General features: G+C 35.0%; 2 protein-coding genes and 1 long non-coding RNA gene across 5 annotated transcripts in view; 2 read left to right on the forward strand and 1 right to left on the reverse strand.

Annotated features, from left to right (window-relative positions):
* Window positions 1-950: 950 nt before the first annotated feature.
* LOC112904575 (transcription initiation factor IIA subunit 1-like) lies at window positions 951-1739 on the reverse strand. Its single transcript, XM_025974857.1, has one exon. The coding sequence runs from the start codon at window positions 1726-1728 to the stop codon at window positions 1270-1272; it is 459 nt and encodes a 152-aa protein (XP_025830642.1). The 5' UTR covers window positions 1729-1739; the 3' UTR covers window positions 951-1269.
* A 200-nt stretch (window positions 1740-1939) lies between these two features.
* Window positions 1940-17650, forward strand: LOC108740623 (CREB-binding protein). Of its 3 annotated transcripts, none has more exons than XM_025974837.1 (22): window positions 1940-2401; window positions 3985-4208; window positions 4284-4503; window positions 4834-5027; window positions 5284-5503; window positions 5575-5811; window positions 5910-6206; window positions 6277-6716; window positions 6806-7298; window positions 8545-9123; window positions 9176-9607; window positions 9671-9960; window positions 10018-10175; window positions 11053-11133; window positions 11545-12322; window positions 12387-12560; window positions 13230-13463; window positions 13521-14013; window positions 14413-14955; window positions 15175-15491; window positions 15625-15799; window positions 16132-16712. In XM_025974837.1, exons 1-22 carry the CDS (start codon window positions 2296-2298, stop codon window positions 16710-16712), a joined length of 7266 nt encoding a protein of 2421 aa, XP_025830622.1. In that variant the 5' UTR covers window positions 1940-2295. The 3 variants fall into 3 exon arrangements, with proteins under 3 accessions (XP_025830622.1, XP_025830620.1, XP_025830621.1); XM_025974835.1 differs by having other exon boundaries at window positions 1942-2401; window positions 11023-11133; window positions 16132-17650; XM_025974836.1 differs by having other exon boundaries at window positions 1942-2401; window positions 9188-9607; window positions 11023-11133.
* Window positions 17651-19400: 1750 nt separating this feature from the next.
* LOC108740662 overlaps window positions 19401-21360 on the forward strand; it is a 5590-nt gene continuing 3630 nt past the window's right edge. The window contains exons 1-2 of the long non-coding RNA XR_001938383.2: window positions 19401-20272; window positions 20553-20706. This is a non-coding gene — a long non-coding RNA (uncharacterized LOC108740662). The remainder of the gene's footprint in view (window positions 20273-20552; window positions 20707-21360) is intronic.

Consider the following 21360-nt stretch of genomic DNA (forward strand, 5'->3'; position numbering starts at 1 on the left):
AGTAAGCCATGTTAATCTATCGTTAAATGATCCTAGCAATCGTGTAGAAGTCAGTTTTTTATTTTGTTATATTAAAAGTGAGATTTATTGAGATGAAATAATAAGTGTCAAGAGACAATTTAGATATTTATTGAAGAAAATGTCAGCTCTTCTTAACAGATATGTTTTTAGAAGAACGTCCACTTTTGCAGTGGCAACATGCGCCTTGGTGTTTTTCTTTGACAGATTTGTAGAAATTCTTGCAGACAAGGTTTTTGTTATGATCAATGAAGATAAAATGTTTAAACCGCCTGCTCCAGATATCGCCGAGACAACAGGCAACACCGGGGCAGCAGCAGATGAATGTGCAAAAGAAGATAAAAAAGGCTGAAATAAGATATTTCATTGATTAATTATTATAATTGATTGTTTAAATATATTATTTACTTTTACATTTTTTGCTTACTTATATAATTTACACTGCTAACGTCTATTAATTTTAAAATTACGTAACTCATTAATTTAAACTCAAAATTACTTATTAGTTCATTAAATTGACAAGATATTTTCAATAATATACATACATAAAATTAAGAGTTATTCTCCCTATTGTTAATTAAAATACATTTATTCATTTTATTAAATTTGTATTAGCTTTGTAGTTCTTATCTTTCTTTCTAATGTTTGTTAGGCAACCCACATTATAGGCATTTACGTAGATGACTTGGAAGTATAACTTCGTTCGCAGTTTATAACTTTAGCAAGCACGATGAATTATTGTAAAAACTTTTAGTAACTTAAAAAGTTTTTCAGTTATATTAGATTAGTTATAAGTTTTCAATTTTAAGTTTAGTTTAATTTGTAAATTGTCACATCAATTCGCATACAGTAATCTTTTCACTTTGCGGTTTGTACAAACAAATGTAAAAGTACTGGTAAATAATAAAAAAGTAAATAATTTCCTAAAGAAAATCATTAAGAAAGTTAAAAACGGCCAAGTTTTTAATATTTTTACATATTGTATGTGGTAGATACCCATTTACAAAATAAAATACAAATTGAAAAGGTAACACAATCAGAAAATGAAAAAATAATTAAAACCTTAATCGTAACAAAGCATTAATAAATCTGTTGTCAATAACCAACTTAGGAGTTTGTTAGTAAATTTTTAGAATAATTCTTTAGGTAATTCTTCAAATAAACAAAAAATGATCAATTTTTCAAAATACATAATCTAAAAGTACATGATATAGTAAATGGAAACAGCTCAACAAATCTTATAAGTATTTCTTAATTATTATTTTCATTTTTAATTAAGTCATTTATATGTTGTTGAAGTACATCAGTGGCAAGTGATTTTGGTAAACTAATAATTGTGGATAATAGGGAACCACTCAAAATTTTCTGAAGCTGATTGTTTTCCAACAATTTTGAAGGGATCAAAATCTGTATTGGATCACTATTTTTTCCCAAAAGAACTTTTATTGGGACCATTTGATTAACAAGAGAATTTTTGGGGATTTGAAGTGACAATGCATAATGCTGTTGTGGTTCAAATGAACTTGTTTTGATTTTATTTGAATTTTTTACAGCTTGATGATTTTTAATTTTTAAATTCCATGATTCATTTAAGACAGGAATTATTTGTTCGTCAATATCTTCCTCAATAAACATTTTTTTACAGTTTAACAAAACATCTTCAATAACATCTTGGTAAAACTTCAGGTTCGTTTTTTTATTATTCTCCATAAACTTACTTATTGGAATGTCTNGAAATTGTTTTAGCCATTGAATTACATGCGTTACGTTAAAAGAATCGACTAAGAAAATATATTTAACAAAAAAATTGTATTGTATTAAAAATTAAATATATTTTAGGCATGTTGTGTTAAATAAATGTGGCGCGTAAGTTTCGATTACCATTTGACATGTAAGCCGAAACAGAAGTATTAAAGACAGCTGTTTTTTTTTATTTTTTCGCATCTATTTTCACTGACTTATTTTAATCATTAATTTGTGAAAAACGCTAAAAGCCGGGTTTTAGTAGGTACTCCAAAACAAACATGGCACTGACATAATACGTTTGTAAACAATATCGCTCTTGAACTTCTTTTTGCATGTGTGCTTTGGTATTTTGCTTACCTTGCATGAATTTTCTGTACCTACTAAAAAATTGTACATAGCGAAAAAGCTTCTCATAATATAATTATTATCTCTAAATTTATTACTAAATTCCTACAAATCTAGGTTAGAATTAAGTAGGTGATGGTAGAGAAAAAAAAGTAATTCTGTATTTGTACCTAACTATTAGTGGCAATGCAACAAGTTTACAACTATGGCTTGGCATCTGGACAAAATCTTGGATCTACTATGGGTTGTGGACAGCCTGATCTTCGGCAGTGGAATATGCGCCAACAGCAAAGTAAATACTGCTTCGATTCACATTTCACACTGAGTAGTAATCTACAGTGTAAACTACTAACTAAATCTAATTCTACCATTACTAAATTGCTAACCAAATATCCTTTCATTCATACAAATATTTATTGTATACTATTTTTATTTTTATTTATGCTGTTCAAATAGATCCACTGCTATAGGATACCTATTTTTAGTTTGAAACCGAGTGTCTACTGTATACATTTGCTTGCTTTTATTTATTTACTACGTTTAATTAGACAATATAAACAATTGTTATTTGATTTTGGTAAACTAATAATTGTGGATAATAGGGAACCACTCAAAATTTTCTGAAGCTGATTGTTTTCCAACAATTTTGAAGGGATCAAAATCTGTATTGGATCACTATTTTTTCCCAAAAGAACTTTTATTGGGACCATTTGATTAACAAGAGAATTTTTGGGGATTTGAAGTGACAATGCATAATGCTGTTGTGGTTCAAATGAACTTGTTTTGATTTTATTTGAATTTTTTACAGCTTGATGATTTTTAATTTTTAAATTCCATGATTCATTTAAGACAGGAATTATTTGTTCGTCAATATCTTCCTCAATAAACATTTTTTTACAGTTTAACAAAACATCTTCAATAACATCTTGGTAAAACTTCAGGTTCGTTTTTTTATTATTCTCCATAAACTTACTTATTGGAATGTCTTTAATAGAATGAATGTAAATGAATGTCATGTACATTAACAACTTACTTAAATANATAACATTACGCTGATTTATATGTTAATTTAAATAAAGATAAAAATTACTGTTAAAAAAGGTTGTTATTTTTTCGCGTTGTAAATGTAAATCACTGTTTAACGCTCGTTCATCTTTTCTCTTTCCCGATTACCTTTCTACCTAAACACAACTACCAATTTACACCCACATCGCTTGTTGGCTGCCCGCTTGTTGATCCTGCAGTCTTAAAGCATTTGGACTTGACTCCAACAGATATACCTTCTGCCAAAAGTGTTTCAACGATATCCAAGGCGACACCGTAACCCTAGGAGACGATCCTACGCAAGCGCAAACGTAAGTCATCGTTTTTTGCTTCCTTTTTAAATTGTAAATCAAAAATTTGTAAAATAATTACTGCTGAAAGTAAAAATATTTTTTTTTTTTTAATATTTACAATTAGAAAGCATAATGCACCCAAATATTGTAAAAATGCCATGTCAGAGTTTCTGCTAAATTATTTTTGCATGTAACATTACCAATTTGAAATACTATAATTTGTTTTACTCATTTCAATTGCGGTATGAATTAAAATTTATATTTCACATGTGTATGTTTGCTTCCAGTAGACTTGTACATGTTTATAATTTATAGTTTTTAAAATACAGATTTACTCCTTCATAAATTACTAAAATTGTACGTTAAACTTGGTGAAAATAATTTGAGGATATTTTTGAATTTACAATACATTTATTTTTAAAGAATTCAGTTTTTTTCACTTTTTTTTTAATCATGTTGATGTATCATTCATTTTTTTATTTTTTACCAGCATCTGAAGTTTGATGAAAGGTCTTATTTAATTATTTTTTCTTTTTAGAAATGTTATCTAACATTGATATGTTTAATTTGGAAAACGATCTTCCGGAGGAGCTTATTTCCTCAGGTAGTTCATGGGGGATGGTATCAGATCCCATGGGGAATAATAAACCTCCGGCCCAGGGTCCAGGCCCTGGGGCATTGCAAAATGGCATGGAAAATGCAGAAGGAACAAATGCATTACGACAACAAATACAACTTAATCATCACTTAATGCAGCAGCAGGTATTTTACATCGATTATTAAAATTCCTTCGAACACTTTTTTCTTTTCCTAACAAACGTATATCATCTTTTTAAGGGCAATAAAACATTGGTCGGAAACGCTTTAGGTCTTGCGGGTAATCAATTAGGTAATAAAAGTCCAAATTTACAATCGCCTCCTAATGTATCTGTAGCAAAAGGGAATGTAGTCGATCCGATGTCTCTAGGAAGTCTCCCATCCAGCATTGCTAGTAGTGTAGGCTTGCAATCCATTGCAAATAATGGAAGTTCTCCTCAGGTTATGAGTTCAATTCAAGGTGAGTATATTTACATGTGTTATTGTTTACAAAAGTTTTATTTTTATGCAAAAGGCAAAATAAGGACCATATGATGATTATTATTTATTTACCAGTATTTGCATAATTTCCTACAGCAGTATGATATATACCTTTCTATATTTGAGTTGGCACTTAAAACTAAAATTTAAGATATTTAAAGTTGAATAACGAATTTGAATACACATTCCATGTCAATTTATCAAAGTAATTACAATTTTCCTTCAGTTATTTACTTTTTATATCATATAAATAATAGTTATAGTAGAAGGTGGTATTGAGCGTTTTTTTTTTTTGCTATATTAAATTTAGGCATGAATAACAGCGTAGCAAACGTGAGTGCAGGCGGAAATATGATAATGACCAATAGTAATATGGGCGGTAATTTGGGCACGATGGCGGGAGGAGGTTTGGTTGTGTCCAGTGGTATGAATAAACAGGGTTTGTCTAATGCTACCAATATGATGGCTCCAGGGCACCATCCTGTCAATCACGGGGTACCTCAGGTATGTAGTTACTTACAAATCCAGTGGGTGATATGAGAATAAAAGTTTTAAAGAAAACGAAAGTAAAGTTTCAAACACAACAATTGTTTCGCCAAAACATTGGCTTCTTCAGATGAAGTTATTTTGGTGAAACAATTGTGAACTGTCAAAATATATATTTTTTTTAAACTTTACCTTCGTTTCCTTTAATTGATTATGGAGTTTCAACAAGTAAAACCTTCTACCATTGAGTATTTAATGAAACTTTTGCTTGTAGCCTATCCAGAACGGTCCCATGATGAATGCAAGAAATGTGGCATCTATTCAACAACAAATGAACCAACGAACGCCAGGCCCTCATGGAATACATACAATGGGACCACGCATGCAACCTCCAGGAATGATGCAGCTTGGTGGACCAGTAGGTCAAGTAATGCCTGCCAATACTCCATACCCGTATTCGAACGCGACAGGACCTCAAAATGTCCACGTAGGTGGTAAGTAATTTTTCAAACAAACCATTTCTTAAGTTTTTTATATTTGTAATCAATGTATGTTGTAATTGTAGGTGGCGTGGTGGCTCCTCAAAGACCTGGTTCGATTGCAATTCAACAGAACCGTTTTGGCGGACCCGCAGGGCCTGTTGGTCCTACAGCGGGTGGTGAAGGTGGGATGGCTCAAACTCAACCACCAGCTGCATCACCAGCTCAACCCCAATCTGGAGCCCCGGCAGGGTCGCAACCCGGACCTCAGACCGCAACTCAAAATCAGGCCACTGGCGGAACGGCACCAGCAGCATCAACAGGTGGCTACCATCTTTTTGTTATTAAAAAGTTGATATTGTTTTTGTTTAAAATGTGAGAATTATGTAGATACGTTAATTTTTCAATTCTGTACTTGCAGATCCAGAAAAAAGAAAATTAATCCAACAGCAACTTGTGTTGCTTTTACACGCGCACAAGTGTCAACGACGCGAAGCACAGGCCAACGGTGAAGTGTGGTTGTGCACGTTACCTCATTGTAAGGTGATGAAGAACGTTTTAAATCACATGACCACATGTCAAGCAGGTAAGAGCTGCTCCGTACCTCACTGCAGTTCCTCGCGACAAATAATCAGCCACTGGAAAAATTGTGTGCGGAACGATTGTCCCGTTTGCCTGCCCCTCAAACAAGCAGACAAGAACAGAAACAATCCCAATGGTAGGTGAAGAAAATAACGGGCATTTGTTATGTTGTATTCATTTAATTTTATTACATTTTTTTGTTAAAGCTACTTCAAATCAACCTCAAACGACGCAATCGCCAAATCCGTCAGCGTCGGACTTGCGTCGGGCCTACGATGCGCTCGGTATTCAATGCCCGACGACGGGAACGACGGGTCCAACTCCTGCAGGCCTCATACCGAATGTGGTACAGCCTCGTCCTGGTATCCGATTACCTCTGGCAAGCGGAGGTGGCCCCGCGACGTCCAATCAGATCTTACAACATTCACAACAGCAGCAGCAACAGGCGGCCAACATGGGTGGAATTAGAGTATTAGCACCTACGCAAAATCAACAACCAGCTCCAAACGTCAGTTTACCACTTGGAAGTGATTCGAATCCAGCAGCAACCCAGAGTGCTGCCGTCGCCCAGGTGGCGGCCAACATTACACAAAACGTGGCTGGAGTGCAGCTCTTTGGCACCGGAGATACTCAATCACAAGCAGTTGTGAGTAAAACCTTATTCCATTCGAATCTTGAACAGTTCGGACCGATTTTGTGTCGTCAGCATTAGTAGTATTTGCTTTATTGTTTAAGGTGGGTGTTGATGGACGTATGCAAGTTTCGACAGGTCTTCAGCCCGGTCAGGTGACGGCTACACCAATACAAGGAACCAAAGAGTGGCACCAATCAGTCACGCCCGATCTCCGTAACCATTTAGTGCATAAGCTCGTACAAGCAATATTTCCAACCCCTGATCTCCAAGCGATGCAAGATAAACGAATGCACAATCTAGTGGCGTATGCACGCAAAGTAGAGGGCGATATGTATGAAATGGCAAATTCGCGCTCTGAATACTACCATTTGCTCGCAGAGAAAATCTACAAGATACAAAAGGAACTGGAAGAAAAGAGACAGAAACGTAAAGAGCAACAATTACAACAACAACAGCAGTTACAGCAGCAACAGTTGAGGCCGGGACTTCAAGGCACTGTTCCTGGAGCTGGCTCGAGACCTGGGGCTCCTGGAAGTACTTTGTCTCAGCAGGCTGGTTTACGGAGCAATTCTCCAGCTCTCAGCAATTCTATTGGTAAGTTTTTAATTTGCAGTTTTTATTTATTTAGAAAACGTACAGCTTCTTTAAAACCTTCCAATAATTCATATACTTTTGCAAGGCGTAGTGGTGCTTTCAATTTAGAGTAACAATAATGTATTAACAAGTTGTGTGGTATTCACTATTCAAAAACCAAAAATTTTTAGCGGGTTTAATTCAATGTAGATTTGCTGTTAGAGTCTGATGATTTTAAATTTCTTTTGTTCCAATGATGCACACAAGGCAATAACAAAAAATACAGGAAGTTTTTAGAATTTATCAAAAACATATTATGACTATAAATAGGTTTTAACATCTCACGGAAGATTAGTCGATAAAAGGCAGGTGTTTTAAATATGCGAAAACGAGAAATCTAAACGACAGTTTTTCTCGCCTCTAAAAGTTTTGTGCCACCGCCTTAGGCCTGCGCCTCATGGGCGTAAGCATGAATGTAGTACTGTAAGCAACTCATTATATTTATTATTAAATTTGTACACTAGTTCCGTATACGTCATAATACAGCACATATAAACTTGTGTTGGATATTTTCAAACGTTTTCTGTAAGTACAGCAGTATTAGGACACCAAATAACGTACAACATTTTTTATTTTACATATGAATTATATAAGGGACAGAATATATTTACATTTTTAAATTTCTTCGTTTTGCAAAAGACAAAAGTAACACTTACATTAGCAATATGGCATAAATATTCCGTGTGATCGTTAATTATTAGTTCACTATCAAAATTCGTACCCAAATTTTTAATTTGATGTGTAATTTGAAACTACTGTGTAATATTGTATGGTTTTTACTCATCAGTGAATTGTTTTTTTTATTAAATTGTAAAATACCCAAGTACACCTCTAAATATAGTACCTTCAGATGCTTTCGGGCAAAGTATGTAGATAAATAGAGGCTCCACTTTTAGTTTTAGACTTTTTATCTGCAGTGGAGAATATTGTAATTCTTCTTCTTCAGTTTTTACTATTATAATACAAAGCAAATATGAATTTATGTATTTCTTATTCTTTCTGTTTTTGCTTTAATGACTTTGGTCTACCTTATTGGGTTCCTGGTTTAGTAAGCACTATTAATTGCATTATTCTTCGTTATTAAATGAAGAGTATAAAATATTTGTGAGATGATTACGTAATGTTGGTTTTAAAACCTGTAATAGATTTGGCCGTAAGAATTCCAAAAATAATTAACTGAAATTGAATTTAATTTGTCCTTCTTTAGGCTTAGGCAACGTTCTTAATCAACAAAATCGTATGTTGTTCGCTGGACAGAGTGCAACATCGGCAGGTGTTGGGAACGCTCAACAGCAATCGGTGGCTGTTGGTCTTCCAGGTCCGAGTCCTACGGGCTCGAATATACCATCACAGCCCAGTTTATCGCCATTCGGTCAACCGATGTCGCAACAACAACCGCCATCAGGCAGTATGTCTGCACCGACGAGTAATGGTCCTAGTTTGCCTGCCACTTCGCCTACGCTCACTCAACAACAACAGTTCAACGAAGTACTGAAGAACAGGCTTGCTCCATCGCCGTCCGCTTTCGGTTTGCATCAATCTGGGACGGCGGTAGGGGTCGGTGGAATGGCTAGTAATCAGTCCCAACAACAGCAACAACAAATGAACGCTAATGGAGGAGCGACGCCAAGAATGACCAGTTCTACTCCTGACATTACCACCTCATCCATGGTGCATACGACCACCGCTTTGGGACCGACGTCGGTCAGCTCGTCAAGGGGCGCTTCGCCTGCGCCACCCACCCCTATTGTCTCTTCACCATCTAATGTTACGGCTAGCAGTTTAGGTAAGATATTGCCAAGTAACGATTTTCAAATTTTCCGTTAATTTTATTGAAGTATTATTTTCAGGAAAGGGAATGACGGCGGCAGAACGTCAAGCGTTGCATGCGCCCCGTCCTACGTCAATGTCGTCGCAGATGGCAGCGATAACAGCCGCGCAAAAGGACGACGATTCGCCGCCTCCGTCCTCGAATGGCGGTATCAAGGGTAAATTGGATAACATCAAACAGGAAGACACATCGTCAATGGATATAAAAGAGGAAGATAGTAACACGATGGACGGCCGCGAGGGCGGCGGCAAGGGTATAAAGTCTGAAATAAAACAAGATATTAAGACGGAAACTATGGAGGGTATGGACATGATGGAAGAACACGGAGTTAAAGATGAACCACCTAGTACGCCTGACAGTTCCGCTGACATCAAACCGTCCCCAATATCTCGAGACATCGTTCCTATTCAGGGACAAGATAGTTTAAAACGTAAATGCAGTAAGTTTACCAATTCGAATGTTTTAGTGGAACACTTAACAATTTTTGATATATTTTATTTAGTATTTAAGCCTGACGAACTAAGGCAAAAACTGATGCCCACATTGGAGAAACTATACCGTCAAGATCCTGAGAGTATTCCGTTTAGACAGCCCGTTGATCCACAAAGTCTGGGAATACCTGATTATTTTGATATTGTGAAAAAACCGATGGATCTCTCAACGATAAAAAGGAAACTGGACATTGGTCAATACCAAGATCCTTGGGAATACGTTGATGATGTGTGGTTGATGTTTGATAACGCGTGGCTGTACAACAGGAAGGCGAGCAGAGTCTACCGGCATTGCACTAAAGTCAGTTTTAACACTTTTGTCTTAATTTGTCATTAATTTTTTTGTTTTTCATTCTAGCTAGCGGAAGTATTCGAACAAGAAATAGACCCAGTGATGCAGTCAATGGGTTACTGTTGTGGTAGAAAATACACATTTAATCCCCAGGTCCTATGCTGTTATGGAAAGCAATTGTGCACGATTCCTCGAGATGCCAAATACTATAGTTATCAGAACAGGTCAGTGCTTTTTTTTATTGCTGTTTCACATTTTGGTTTTATTAAAATCTATCTATTTATTTATTTCTAACTATTGGTAAAAACCTTTCTCTGAAAAGAAAAATTAGTTAAAACAAAAATAAGTTTCACAGGAAGGGGAAACATTTCAGTTTTTCCTTTTACCTAAAAGGTACTTAAGATTGATTACACCGAAGTTTAGAAGACAAAATATATAATAAATAATTAAGATCTATTAATACTTTGCTGTTGTGTTTGTTTTTAAATTTTACAAATAGTGTAATTACAGCGTACTTTTTTAATATCAATTATTTTATAAAATACATTCGAGATTAAAGGGCACATAATAAGCTAATTTAATTAACGAAATACAAAATAGTTCTGCTATGCCACAATTATGATTTGGTAGTGTGCTTGAGCATTATTAACCCATGCTTGTGATTTACATTTGCAAAATTAATCAATCACATTGTGAGAATGAGGAATGGTTGTAAAATCTATTTTGAAGGTTCTAATTTATTTACAACAGTTGAAATGTAAAGATTTTTTTCGAAGCACTTTCTTAGGCACATATTCAAATTATATATTTAAAAAAATAATTACAAATATATTTGCTTACATAAATTTGAATGTGGAGAAAGCAGATTATTATATATATATATAGTTTCTTCAAANTTAAATAAAGATAAAAATTACTGTTAAAAAAGGTTGTTATTTTTTCGCGTTGTAAATGTAAATCACTGTTTAACGCTCGTTCATCTTTTCTCTTTCCCGATTACCTTTCTACCTAAACACAACTACCAATTTACACCCACATCGCTTGTTGGCTGCCCGCTTGTTGATCCTGCAGTCTTAAAGCATTTGGACTTGACTCCAACAGATATACCTTCTGCCAAAAGTGTTTCAACGATATCCAAGCCGACACCGTAACCCTAGGAGACGATCCTACGCAAGCGCAAACGTAAGTCATCGTTTTTTGCTTCCTTTTTAAATTGTAAATCAAAAATTTGTAAAATAATTACTGCTGAAAGTAAAAATATTTTTTTTTTTTTAATATTTACAATTTATTACGTTCATTAATTTTTTGATATGATCAAATATATATATATATTAGTTTGTATTCAAAAAAGAAAATTGAAAGAAAAAACAACAATAATTCTTCGGCTGAGTTATATTTTGTATGTCATCAAATTTTAAGCAACGGATAAAGTGCAAACTGAAAAAAAATAAATTTTATTCGTTTAATTTAATTTAATATTTGTTATTATTTCATGAAAAATTAACAAAATTTGTTCTACTAAATCGAATTAAATATTTTTACGTTGAATGAATATTTGGTTGTCATGTATTATTAGTAGTATGTATATTGCAGCGTGATAAAGAAAGACCAGTTCAAAGAAATGAAGAACGACCACCTAGAGATGGAGCAATTCGTTTACTGCAATGAGTGCGGTCGTAAATTACACCAGATCTGCGTACTCCACTTAGATTGTATCTGGACATCAGGCTTCACATGTGACGAGTGCCATAAAAAGAAAGGCACGAAACGGAAAGACAACAAGTTCAGTGCGAAACGATTACCCACGACGAAATTAGGCGTGTATATCGAGACGCGTGTGAATAACTTTTTGAAAAAAAAAGAGGCCGGTGCCGGAGAGGTTCATATTCGGGTGGTTTCAAGTTCAGAAAAAGTTGTAGAAGTTAAACCGGGCATGCGCGCTAAATTTGTGGAAAGTGGCGAACTGTCTCCGGAATTCCCGTATCGAGCCAAAGCATTGTTTGCGTTTGAGGAGATAGATGGTGTGGATGTGTGCTTTTTTGGTATGCACGTCCAAGAGTACGGTAGTGATTGTCCACCCCCGAACACCAGGCGCGTTTACATAGCTTATCTCGATTCGGTGCATTTTTTTAAACCGCGCCAATTCAGGACCGCAGTCTATCACGAAATCTTGCTCGGTTATATGGACTACGTGAAACAGCTTGGATATACGATGGCTCATATATGGGCGTGTCCGCCCAGCGAAGGTGATGATTATATCTTCCACTGCCATCCCGTTGAACAGAAAATACCAAAACCCAAACGTCTTCAAGACTGGTACAAGAAAATGCTCGACAAGGGAATCATCGAAAGAATTGTTCTTGACTACAAGGTTAGTAATAAAATAACAATGTTTGCACAAGAGATTTGCATTACGTGGTTGTATTTGCTACTAGGACATCCTCAAACAAGCAATGGAAGATCATCTTAGGTCAGCAGCCGATCTTCCGTATTTTGAAGGCGACTTTTGGCCCAACGTGTTGGAGGAAAGCATAAAAGAACTTGATCAGGAAGAAGAAGAAAAAAGAAAGGCTGAGGCTGCAGAAGCAGCTGCAGCGGCTGCAAATGCTGTAAGTTCAACAAATGAATATTTTTTTTATTAAAAAATTATCGGTGTGCAGAAAATTTTCACTTATAATTATAAGTGAACAAGTGACATTTAACAATGTGTACGAATATATACAGGCGCTTTACCCACACCGCCTGTCCCGCACCCTATAATGCCAACATTCGTAAACTAAATAAACCAAAAAAAGACCATCATTACCACAAAATATAATCTGCTGACACGTGCGGCGCAAATTTCTGATGTGACTATTATCAACGAGAAACTGATAATGCCCATATTAGAAATTAGTGAGACATGTGTTTGCAGTGACCAAGTGTAGTAATTAGGGCGAGTCTTTTTGGTTTATTTATTTAATACCTTTACCATGGTCTCCATTTTCTACTATGAGTACAACTTCTATAAATTGCTTAACTGATTCACCTGTATGATCGTCATATGTTGGAAATTCTAGGAAAGGTTTTGTAATTACGCTGTTTCAATTAATTTCCTTCTTTCATTTTCATTTAAAAAGCGTGTTTTGTCGCGTAACTTGCACTATTGTCTATTAGATATCGCGTTAATACAGAATTATATTGTTTCGAAATAATTTAATTTTTTTATATAGTCATTTTAATGTCGCTCCTTAAAGAAACAAAAAAAAATTGTAACAATTATTTATTTTCATCGTTAGATGTTTTCAATATCCGATGACAGCGAGTCCGGAGTGGATGGTAAGAAGAAGGGCCAAAAGAAAGCGAAGAAAAGCAATAAATCTAAATCGAATCAGCGGAAGAATAGTAAAAAGTCTAACACTCCACAGACAGGAAATGATCTATCTGCAAAGATATTTGCAACGATGGACAAACATAAAGAGGTCTTCTTTGTAATAAGATTACATAGTGTACAGAGGGCAGCTAGTTTAGGGGTAAGTCGATTATTAAAATGTTAGTTTTTTGTGTGCTATTATTTTTTCTTGTTTCAGCCGATTCAAGACCCCGACCCTTTTATAAACTGTGATCTCATGGACGGCAGGGATGCGTTTTTAACAATGGCGCGCGAAAAACACTACGAATTCTCTTCACTTCGTCGTGCAAAATACAGCACGATGGCAATGTTGTATGAGCTGCATAATCAGGGTCAAGACAAATTCGTCTACACATGCAACCATTGCAAGTCTCACGTCGAAACCCGTTACCATTGCACCGTGTGCGACGATTTCGATTTGTGCACTCTGTGCTACGAGAAAGAAGGGCATCCGCACAAAATGGAAAAATTGGGACTCGATCTTGATGACGGCTCCTCGCCAAGCGAAAAACAGGCTAATCCTCAAGAGGCACGCACTCTCTCAATTCAAAGATGTATTCAGAACCTGGTGCATGCATGTCAATGTCGCGACGCGAATTGCCGTCTCACTAGCTGTCAGAAGATGCGACGAGTTGTCACGCATACCAAAGTCTGCAAGCGAAAAACGAACGGTGAGTATCACTCAGTATATAAATTTTATTAAATAGAACAATATATTATTTGCTAGTTATATAATTTGATTCATTTATTTATTTTTGTAAACAGTAAATTTACACAAAATTATTAGTTGTATTTGGCTAATCACGTCCGTTATTGTCTAAATAAGGGAATTAATTAATTAATTATTATATTAATGCTTCTTGTAATTCCATTACCATGAAATATCTGTAAATTAATTTTTCCACTGTTAAATTGTGGTTCTATTGTACATAATTTATAACTGTTTTTAAGTTGCTTTTAATTTTAAGTAGGTAATATATTACTTCTGTATGATCTACAAATGAAAAATAACCCGAATGCAAGAAGCATTAATGACGAGCGAATTATTATTATTGCCTTTTGTTTTATAGGTGGTTGTCCCGTATGCAAACAGTTAATAGCGTTGTGCTGTTACCACGCCAAACACTGCCAAGAAACTAAGTGCCCTGTACCGTTCTGTTCAAACATCAAACACAAGCTAAAGCAACAACAGTTGCAGCAACGGCTACAGCAAGCGCAACTGCTGCGCCGACGTATGGCTGTAATGAATACGCGGACAATGGTGCCGCAGAGTCCTGTTCCCGGTGCGACGATGCCGTCGTTGGCGTCTGGAGCACAGACTGTGTTACCGGGCGCGGTAAGTCCCGCGGGAACAATGGGTGGTGCGGGTGCAATCACGACTGTCGGCATGGGAATGCAGTCGCCACATCAGGCGGGCATCGGTATCAAGCCCGGTACGCAAACCCCTCCTGCGAACGTTCTCCAAGTCGTCAAGCAAGTACAGGAGGAGGCGGCAAGACAACAGCAACCCCACGTGGGCTACGGAAAACTTACACCCGGGGCTGGTGTTCCCGGCCAGAGTATGCCACCTCCGCAAGTTCAGAGGACCATGGGACATCTTGGAGCTGGGCAAGGTATGTTTTTAATCATTTTCAAAATTTTTTAATTACAAAAAGTTAGTTTTTTATAAGACAAAATAATCGACGCTTACGTAGTAGCGTTATTCTTAAGAAAAGATATTTCTATTTAGTATAATAAAAGAAAACTAAATCAGAATTCTATATTTATCTCTCAGTTGGCTTATTTACGAAATAATACTATTCGTAATTGTTTTTGTTTTCGTTTTTGCTCAGGGGGTAACTTACTACCTATGGAACAGTGGCAGCAACGATATCCTGGTGGTGCCGGTCAAGGCTTGCGTCAGGCGGCGCCGCAATTGATGCCGACACAGAACCAACTCAGCGGCACTCCTATGCAGGGCGCCTCGCCAACGGTCAGGCCGGGAGCGGGTGGTCTTAATACATCCGGCGGCAATATGATGCATAAACAGGCCTTGCATCAACTAATGCAGACGCTACGATCTCCGCACTCTGCTGAGCAACAGCAACAAATATTAGCTATATTAAAAACAAACCCACCGTTGATGGCTGCATTTATAAAGCAGAGACAGGTTGGCAATATTGTTTTGTTTAGTATAGATATTTTACTAATTTCATTGTGTCACTGGCAATTTTAAATAAGCGTTAATTTTAAAGAATTTTTTTATTTGCGTGATGTATTTTGATATAATTTTTGCTTAACAGGCTCAGGCGCAAGCGCAACAGGGTGGTGGAGCCGCAGGAGTAACGGGGGCATCTCAACAACAGTTACAGCATATGTTGAGTCAGCAACCGACTCCACCACAGCACCAGAACAGAATGCAAATGCAGACAATGCTGGGCCAAGGACCTGGACAAGGACCTGCTCCTGGACCTCAAGGTAGCATTTTATTTTAATTTATTATCGTTAAAAAGAAAACTGAATTCACTAGATAATAAGTAGCGGTTGCGCTACTGTCTTTGTATTTACTATCTTAAAGAAGGTGGTTTTATTAATACAACATCTTTACTCTTACCACATTATATTCGTTAAAACATTGCTTACCTATAACCGCTTCCGTTCCCTGGTCCTCGATTGTTAGTACGATCCTTACCAAGAATATGTAAACTGCTTATGACTCAGAAGATATGAAAAATTTAGTCTAGAATTATCTTTCGTGCACGATAAGGTTAATTCGACCAAACAAAAATAACAATAAAAAATAATTGCAGCTCAACAAATGAACCAGCAACAACAGCAGTGGTACAAACACCAACAGTTGTTAGCAATGCAACAGCGACAACAGCAACAACAGCAGCAACAGCAACAACAACAGCAACAGTTTCAACAGCCGCCCGCCTACCAACAAAGACTGCCCGCGATCCGACAGCCGCATATGTCGTCATATAATAATTCGTTCGCTGACCAACAATACCCCCCAATTCAGGGTCTCAAACCAACGCCACCACCAGTGCCATCGCCACAGGGTGTAATGGGTCCGCCGCCGGGTGGTATTTCGGTTCAACAACAGCAACAGCTAATGCAAAGTGTGCGGAGTCCGCCTCCTATACGCAGTCCGCAACCAAACCCATCTCCGCGTCCTATACCGAGTCCGCGTAATCAGCCGGTGCCGAGTCCGCGTGGTCCTCAACCGTCCCCTCATGATTTGGCCGCTTCCGAGATGTTGTTAGGTCAAAATCATACGAACAGTTTGCACACGCACACGTCGCCTAATGGCCAAGGTCAGGACGGCAACGACGTGCCTCCAATGACCCCTCAAGATCAACTCAGTAAATTTGTGGAGCAGCTTTAGTGGCGATGAACGACGATAGAATGGTTTTATATTATCAGAGAGAAAAATCTTATAATGAATCAAGGCTGATGATTGACTGACCTGACTGTTTTGTCATAAAAATAATAGTATCTATTGTTTCGTCGTCAATTTGTTGTTATTTGTTGTTGTTATTCAAAGCGACGAGAATCGAATGAAAGCAACGGGTAAGCGCTTTGAGAAAAGAAAAGTAGTAGATATTTCTTTGATGATAAACAGGAAGGGGAGAGATAGATAACGAAAAGAAGAAAGACAACATTTAAGACAACCTGGTGCTGTGTGACTGTACAAAAAAAATTTAAACAGTGGTCTAAATAAATATTGATTTATTTAACTGAAGTATACTTATTCTAATAAGAGATTTCGACTGGTCTCCGTGCCGCCTTTGTATTTATATTGTAAAAAGTGTAATTAATTTAAGATTGACTGGACGATATTGTGTAGTTAGTATCGTTGATAAATTGCATAAGAGTTGTACATATGTTTAATATTATGTAACATAGATATCATTACATATACACCACAATACATGATGAGACACACACACACACACACGTATACACGTTATGATGAGTAATTACTAAAATAATAATAATAATGATCATAATATAGTGAAATGTTTTACCTTTTTAAACAAAACAAAAAAAAGTGTGAAACGAATGTGAACTACGTTGCGATACCTAAAAGTATTTGGCTTCGCGAGGCTGTGTTATTTATCGAACAAGAATATTAAGAAAAAATACTACATACTAAAGTGGCGGATTGTTACCCCTCCCCCCGCGAAGGAGGGGGTGATGTACACACTGTGCATAGCTCCGCACCCACACTACTATAAAGAAACTACTACGTTGCTTATATTATTTTTTTGTTTTTATTTTCATTTTTACTTTTTTCCTTTTTTTTTTATAAGCTGAAAGTTACGAATAATAGCGAGCTGTATTATAGTAATTATTAATTAATTAATTGATTAATTAATATATTAGGCAATTTTTACAGACTGTAAGTGTTGTGTCGGTAGCTCTATAATGATGTGATGGAGNTGTATTGTGAAAAATAGGACTTATTTATAATTTATACAATATTGTCTTGTTTATCATGTGTTATTTGACTACATTCCGCGTCCGCGTGTGGTAGTGCCGTGTTACTACGCCTCCTCCGCTATTTCTTACTATTACCATTTTTTTTTATCGATTGCTGCTACTACTACTACTACCATTATTACTATAAAAACTGTCTATATACATAATTGTTACAGTGGTAACTAAAATCGCCCATGCTGCTGCTATCCATTTACCATTTATTAAATGATAATACTGACAATCTCTACGACCCCGCAGCCAGTGCAATATTTATAATTCTTTTCGATTAAAACAGGAAAACACTCGTTTTTCATCGGGATAATTTTTTTCCTAATCGTCAAATTCATTTCTTCGTTCTATTCCTTAAACCCCTTCCTCTTTTTCCTTCGTGAAATTAATTTTTATTTCGACTTTAATTTATTACTAGTTTTTTTCATCTAGGATTAGTGTTAAACATTTCACAAAAATAAAGTATGAGAATTTAATAATTCGAGCCTTTTTTTATTCTTCTCTCCCTTTCAAACAAATTAGTTACATTCGACGTTACTTCATCTGCTAATTAACATTGGATTGCTTTTCTTTTCTGTTTACTTCAAATTATGTTTAGAAACATTTTTAACACTATAAAAAGTCGGATTTTAATATTGCAAAACTTGAAACCAATGTATTAAATACGTGTTTAACATTTAATTCAAATTTCTCAGGACAATAGTGTAACAGTTAAATGATAAAGAATATGAAGTGGGTAAAAGTTTTAAGTACGAAGCGGTATGTTAAGCGTCTATGAAATTTATGGTTTTTACGATTCAATCAATTAACAGTTTTTTCAGGTTCCACAAGTTACTGTATGTGCTGATAACAATAAATAGTCTATGCGAGCTAATTTAAAATGGATTGGCCATTTTTATAGAACGTAAAATTTATTACAAAAATTCTACGAGAAATATACATACAAAAGTACCAGTTTGATCAATAGAACCCGTTAAATATAAAAAAACTATTATGCTAAATTTTTGAAGAATTCCCTGAGATAAATAAATTGTCAGTGTGCATTTACAAATAAAAAACTGAAAAAAAAGTGGAGCATGCAAGCCCATGGAAGATATTACAAAAGTAAGTCATTCAAGCCAAAGCCGAATTTCAATAATAATTACTCAAGCATCGAATTGTCGTTTTTTTTACCGTCAATTTTAAGACGATTTAGAAAGAGGATGATGAAGCTGTTAAATTTTATAAAATGGAAAACACCCTGTATTCACCCACTGACCTGCACAGTTTGTATTATCTATGGAATTTATATAATGTATATGTATATAGATATATTTGGATGATAATTTAGTTTGCGGCTATTATCTATGGTTTGCGGTTAGGTTGGATGAATGTACAACAATCTATAAAACAACAGAGAAGAAAGGATAAGATATCGATTTTTCAAAAAGTTGGTTATAAGTCATTTTTGTATTGGTCAAGTTATTTGTTGTGTACTTTAGGAAATGGTTTTATGTATGGATCTATCAACCCCTAAGGATCCTTTTCCTGCACGTGCGTATTTCCATATTATCCATAGATAATAGATATACAAAGGGTTGTAGCCATAGAAGTTCAACTATTATCATATTACATAAAATTTGTTTATCCATAAAACGTATTTAACCTGCAGTAATCATGAGTAATCAGTTGAATTGATATTAAAAAGACGAATTTCATATTTATTGTATTTTGTACCACATATTTCATTTATGTATGTCTACAAACGTTTAAAACATTTAAATGTGAATGGTGAATTCAAACCATGGAGCTCATGTAAAAAGATTTCATTCTGGTATAAGTACAACGCAAGTATGCACCCAAAATTATACTTTATTAACATAATATTCAGAGAAAATACATGAACTTGCTTTGAAAGAAATGTATAAGTATATGTGTTCAATGAGATATTCTTCAAGAATAGAAAATAAAAAACTACTTATAATGGTACACAAAGTAAACGTGCGAAAATTGTGAAAATTACATATTTAATTTATTTTTTGAAATGAAAGAGCTTAGTTATCGAAAAATAGTGTAAGTTTAAGTGGCAAGAATACAATAAACACTTTTCATATCTACAACATTTCTCTGAAAATTATGTTAATATAGCAATATATGCGTGCATATTTACGTTTTACGTACAACTTATCAAGATGAAATCTTTCTACATGATCTCTTGTGTTTGAAGATTTTCAAGTCTTTGTTGCAGACCTTGTTTAAATGTCATTTGTGTCTTAAATATTTGCACCCATGTACAAAATACAGTAAACTTGCAAATTATCTTTTCAATTTTTACTCAAACTGTTTATGTACATTTTATGTTATGCTTCTATCACCATAACCCATAACAGATTATACTGATAATAAATAAGTAGAAGCAAAGAAACCAAAATGGAATCGCTTCCCCTAGCATCTTGTTTTAATGTGGTGGATTTGGTAAGAAGAAATTAAAACTTAAATTTCTGTTGGAAGTCATGGAATGTTTGAAAACTTAATAATATTAGTTGATTAAAATATGTACATTAGTGCTTCAGAAATTATTTTTTTTTATAGTGTTTATTATTTATCATACCTCTCCAGAATGTTAAGTACACAGGTTTTCTAAATTTTTCTTAAAAAAAAGTTGATTTCATTACATTTTGCTTAATTAATCAAGTATATACGACTTTTTATGATATTATAATGTGAGTCAACACATTTTCTATTTATTTTTCAGACATTGGTATCAAGTAAGTAGTGCTGTTTCAGGGTCTCTTCCAATCAATGTTTTTTTGGGTGTTGGACCCGAATTGAACTCTGGAGGTATGAGTGATTGTATTGTGAAAAATAGGACTGTGACCAGTATGGACAAGAATAAATTAGATGAAAAGGTATGATTGCTTGAATATGATGAATAAACTGTTTTTACAGTCTAATAACAGCGCTGCTTTTGAGATGTTTGTGGTATTTATTTTGTTATTATCTTTTTTGTAACTTGTTAATTTAGTAGTGTATTTAATCTGTTTTTGTTGTGGTTTTTGGCACAATTTGAGTTGTGGATGAGATGAAGTCACATTATGTAGGTAATTAATTAAAATGAAGAGGCTTGACAAAGTGATAATTACCTTGCCCAATGATTTTCAAAACACTTCTTTTGCAATTTTAATAGGATTGTTTATTAAAAAGAAAAAAATTCCTAATGCATATTTGAGGTAATTCACTTGATACTTTTTACATTCATGTGAACATTGGAATAAATTAATTAGGGGTCAGTATCAAACACATATTTGTGTGCTGTTAAATTTTAATTTTGGCTTCTTTTTTTTCTAATAAAAGCCTATAGGTGTTTTAATGTTATTGGTAACATTTTGTCATTTTATCTGATAGTTCCAAATAATCTTAAAAAATTGATCATTTTAATCATGTTGATGTTTACTGTTCATTAAGAAACATTAAGGAAAATATAAAAGAAGCTTTTATGTCAATACATAATTATTTTAGGGGATTTATTATACACACTTTTTAGCTTTTATTTATATATTATA

The sequence above is a fragment of the Agrilus planipennis genome, unplaced genomic scaffold (assembly GCF_000699045.2).
Source record: "Agrilus planipennis isolate EAB-ADULT unplaced genomic scaffold, Apla_2.0 scaffold243, whole genome shotgun sequence".
NCBI lineage: Eukaryota > Metazoa > Arthropoda > Insecta > Coleoptera > Buprestidae > Agrilus > Agrilus planipennis.

Excerpts from the sequence above, each read along its gene's own strand:
- LOC112904575 (XM_025974857.1), bottom strand. The coding sequence starts at position 1,728 with ATGGAGAATAATAAAAAAACGAACCTGAAGTTTTACCAAGATGTTATT.
- LOC108740623 (XM_025974835.1), top strand. The coding sequence starts at position 2,296 with ATGCAACAAGTTTACAACTATGGCTTGGCATCTGGACAAAATCTTGGA. Across the intron at positions 5,028-5,283 it reads TCAATCACGGGGTACCTCAG|CCTATCCAGAACGGTCCCAT; the intron begins GTATGTAGTTAC and ends TTTTGCTTGTAG. Across the intron at positions 13,464-13,520 it reads AGAGGGCAGCTAGTTTAGGG|CCGATTCAAGACCCCGACCC; the intron begins GTAAGTCGATTA and ends TTCTTGTTTCAG.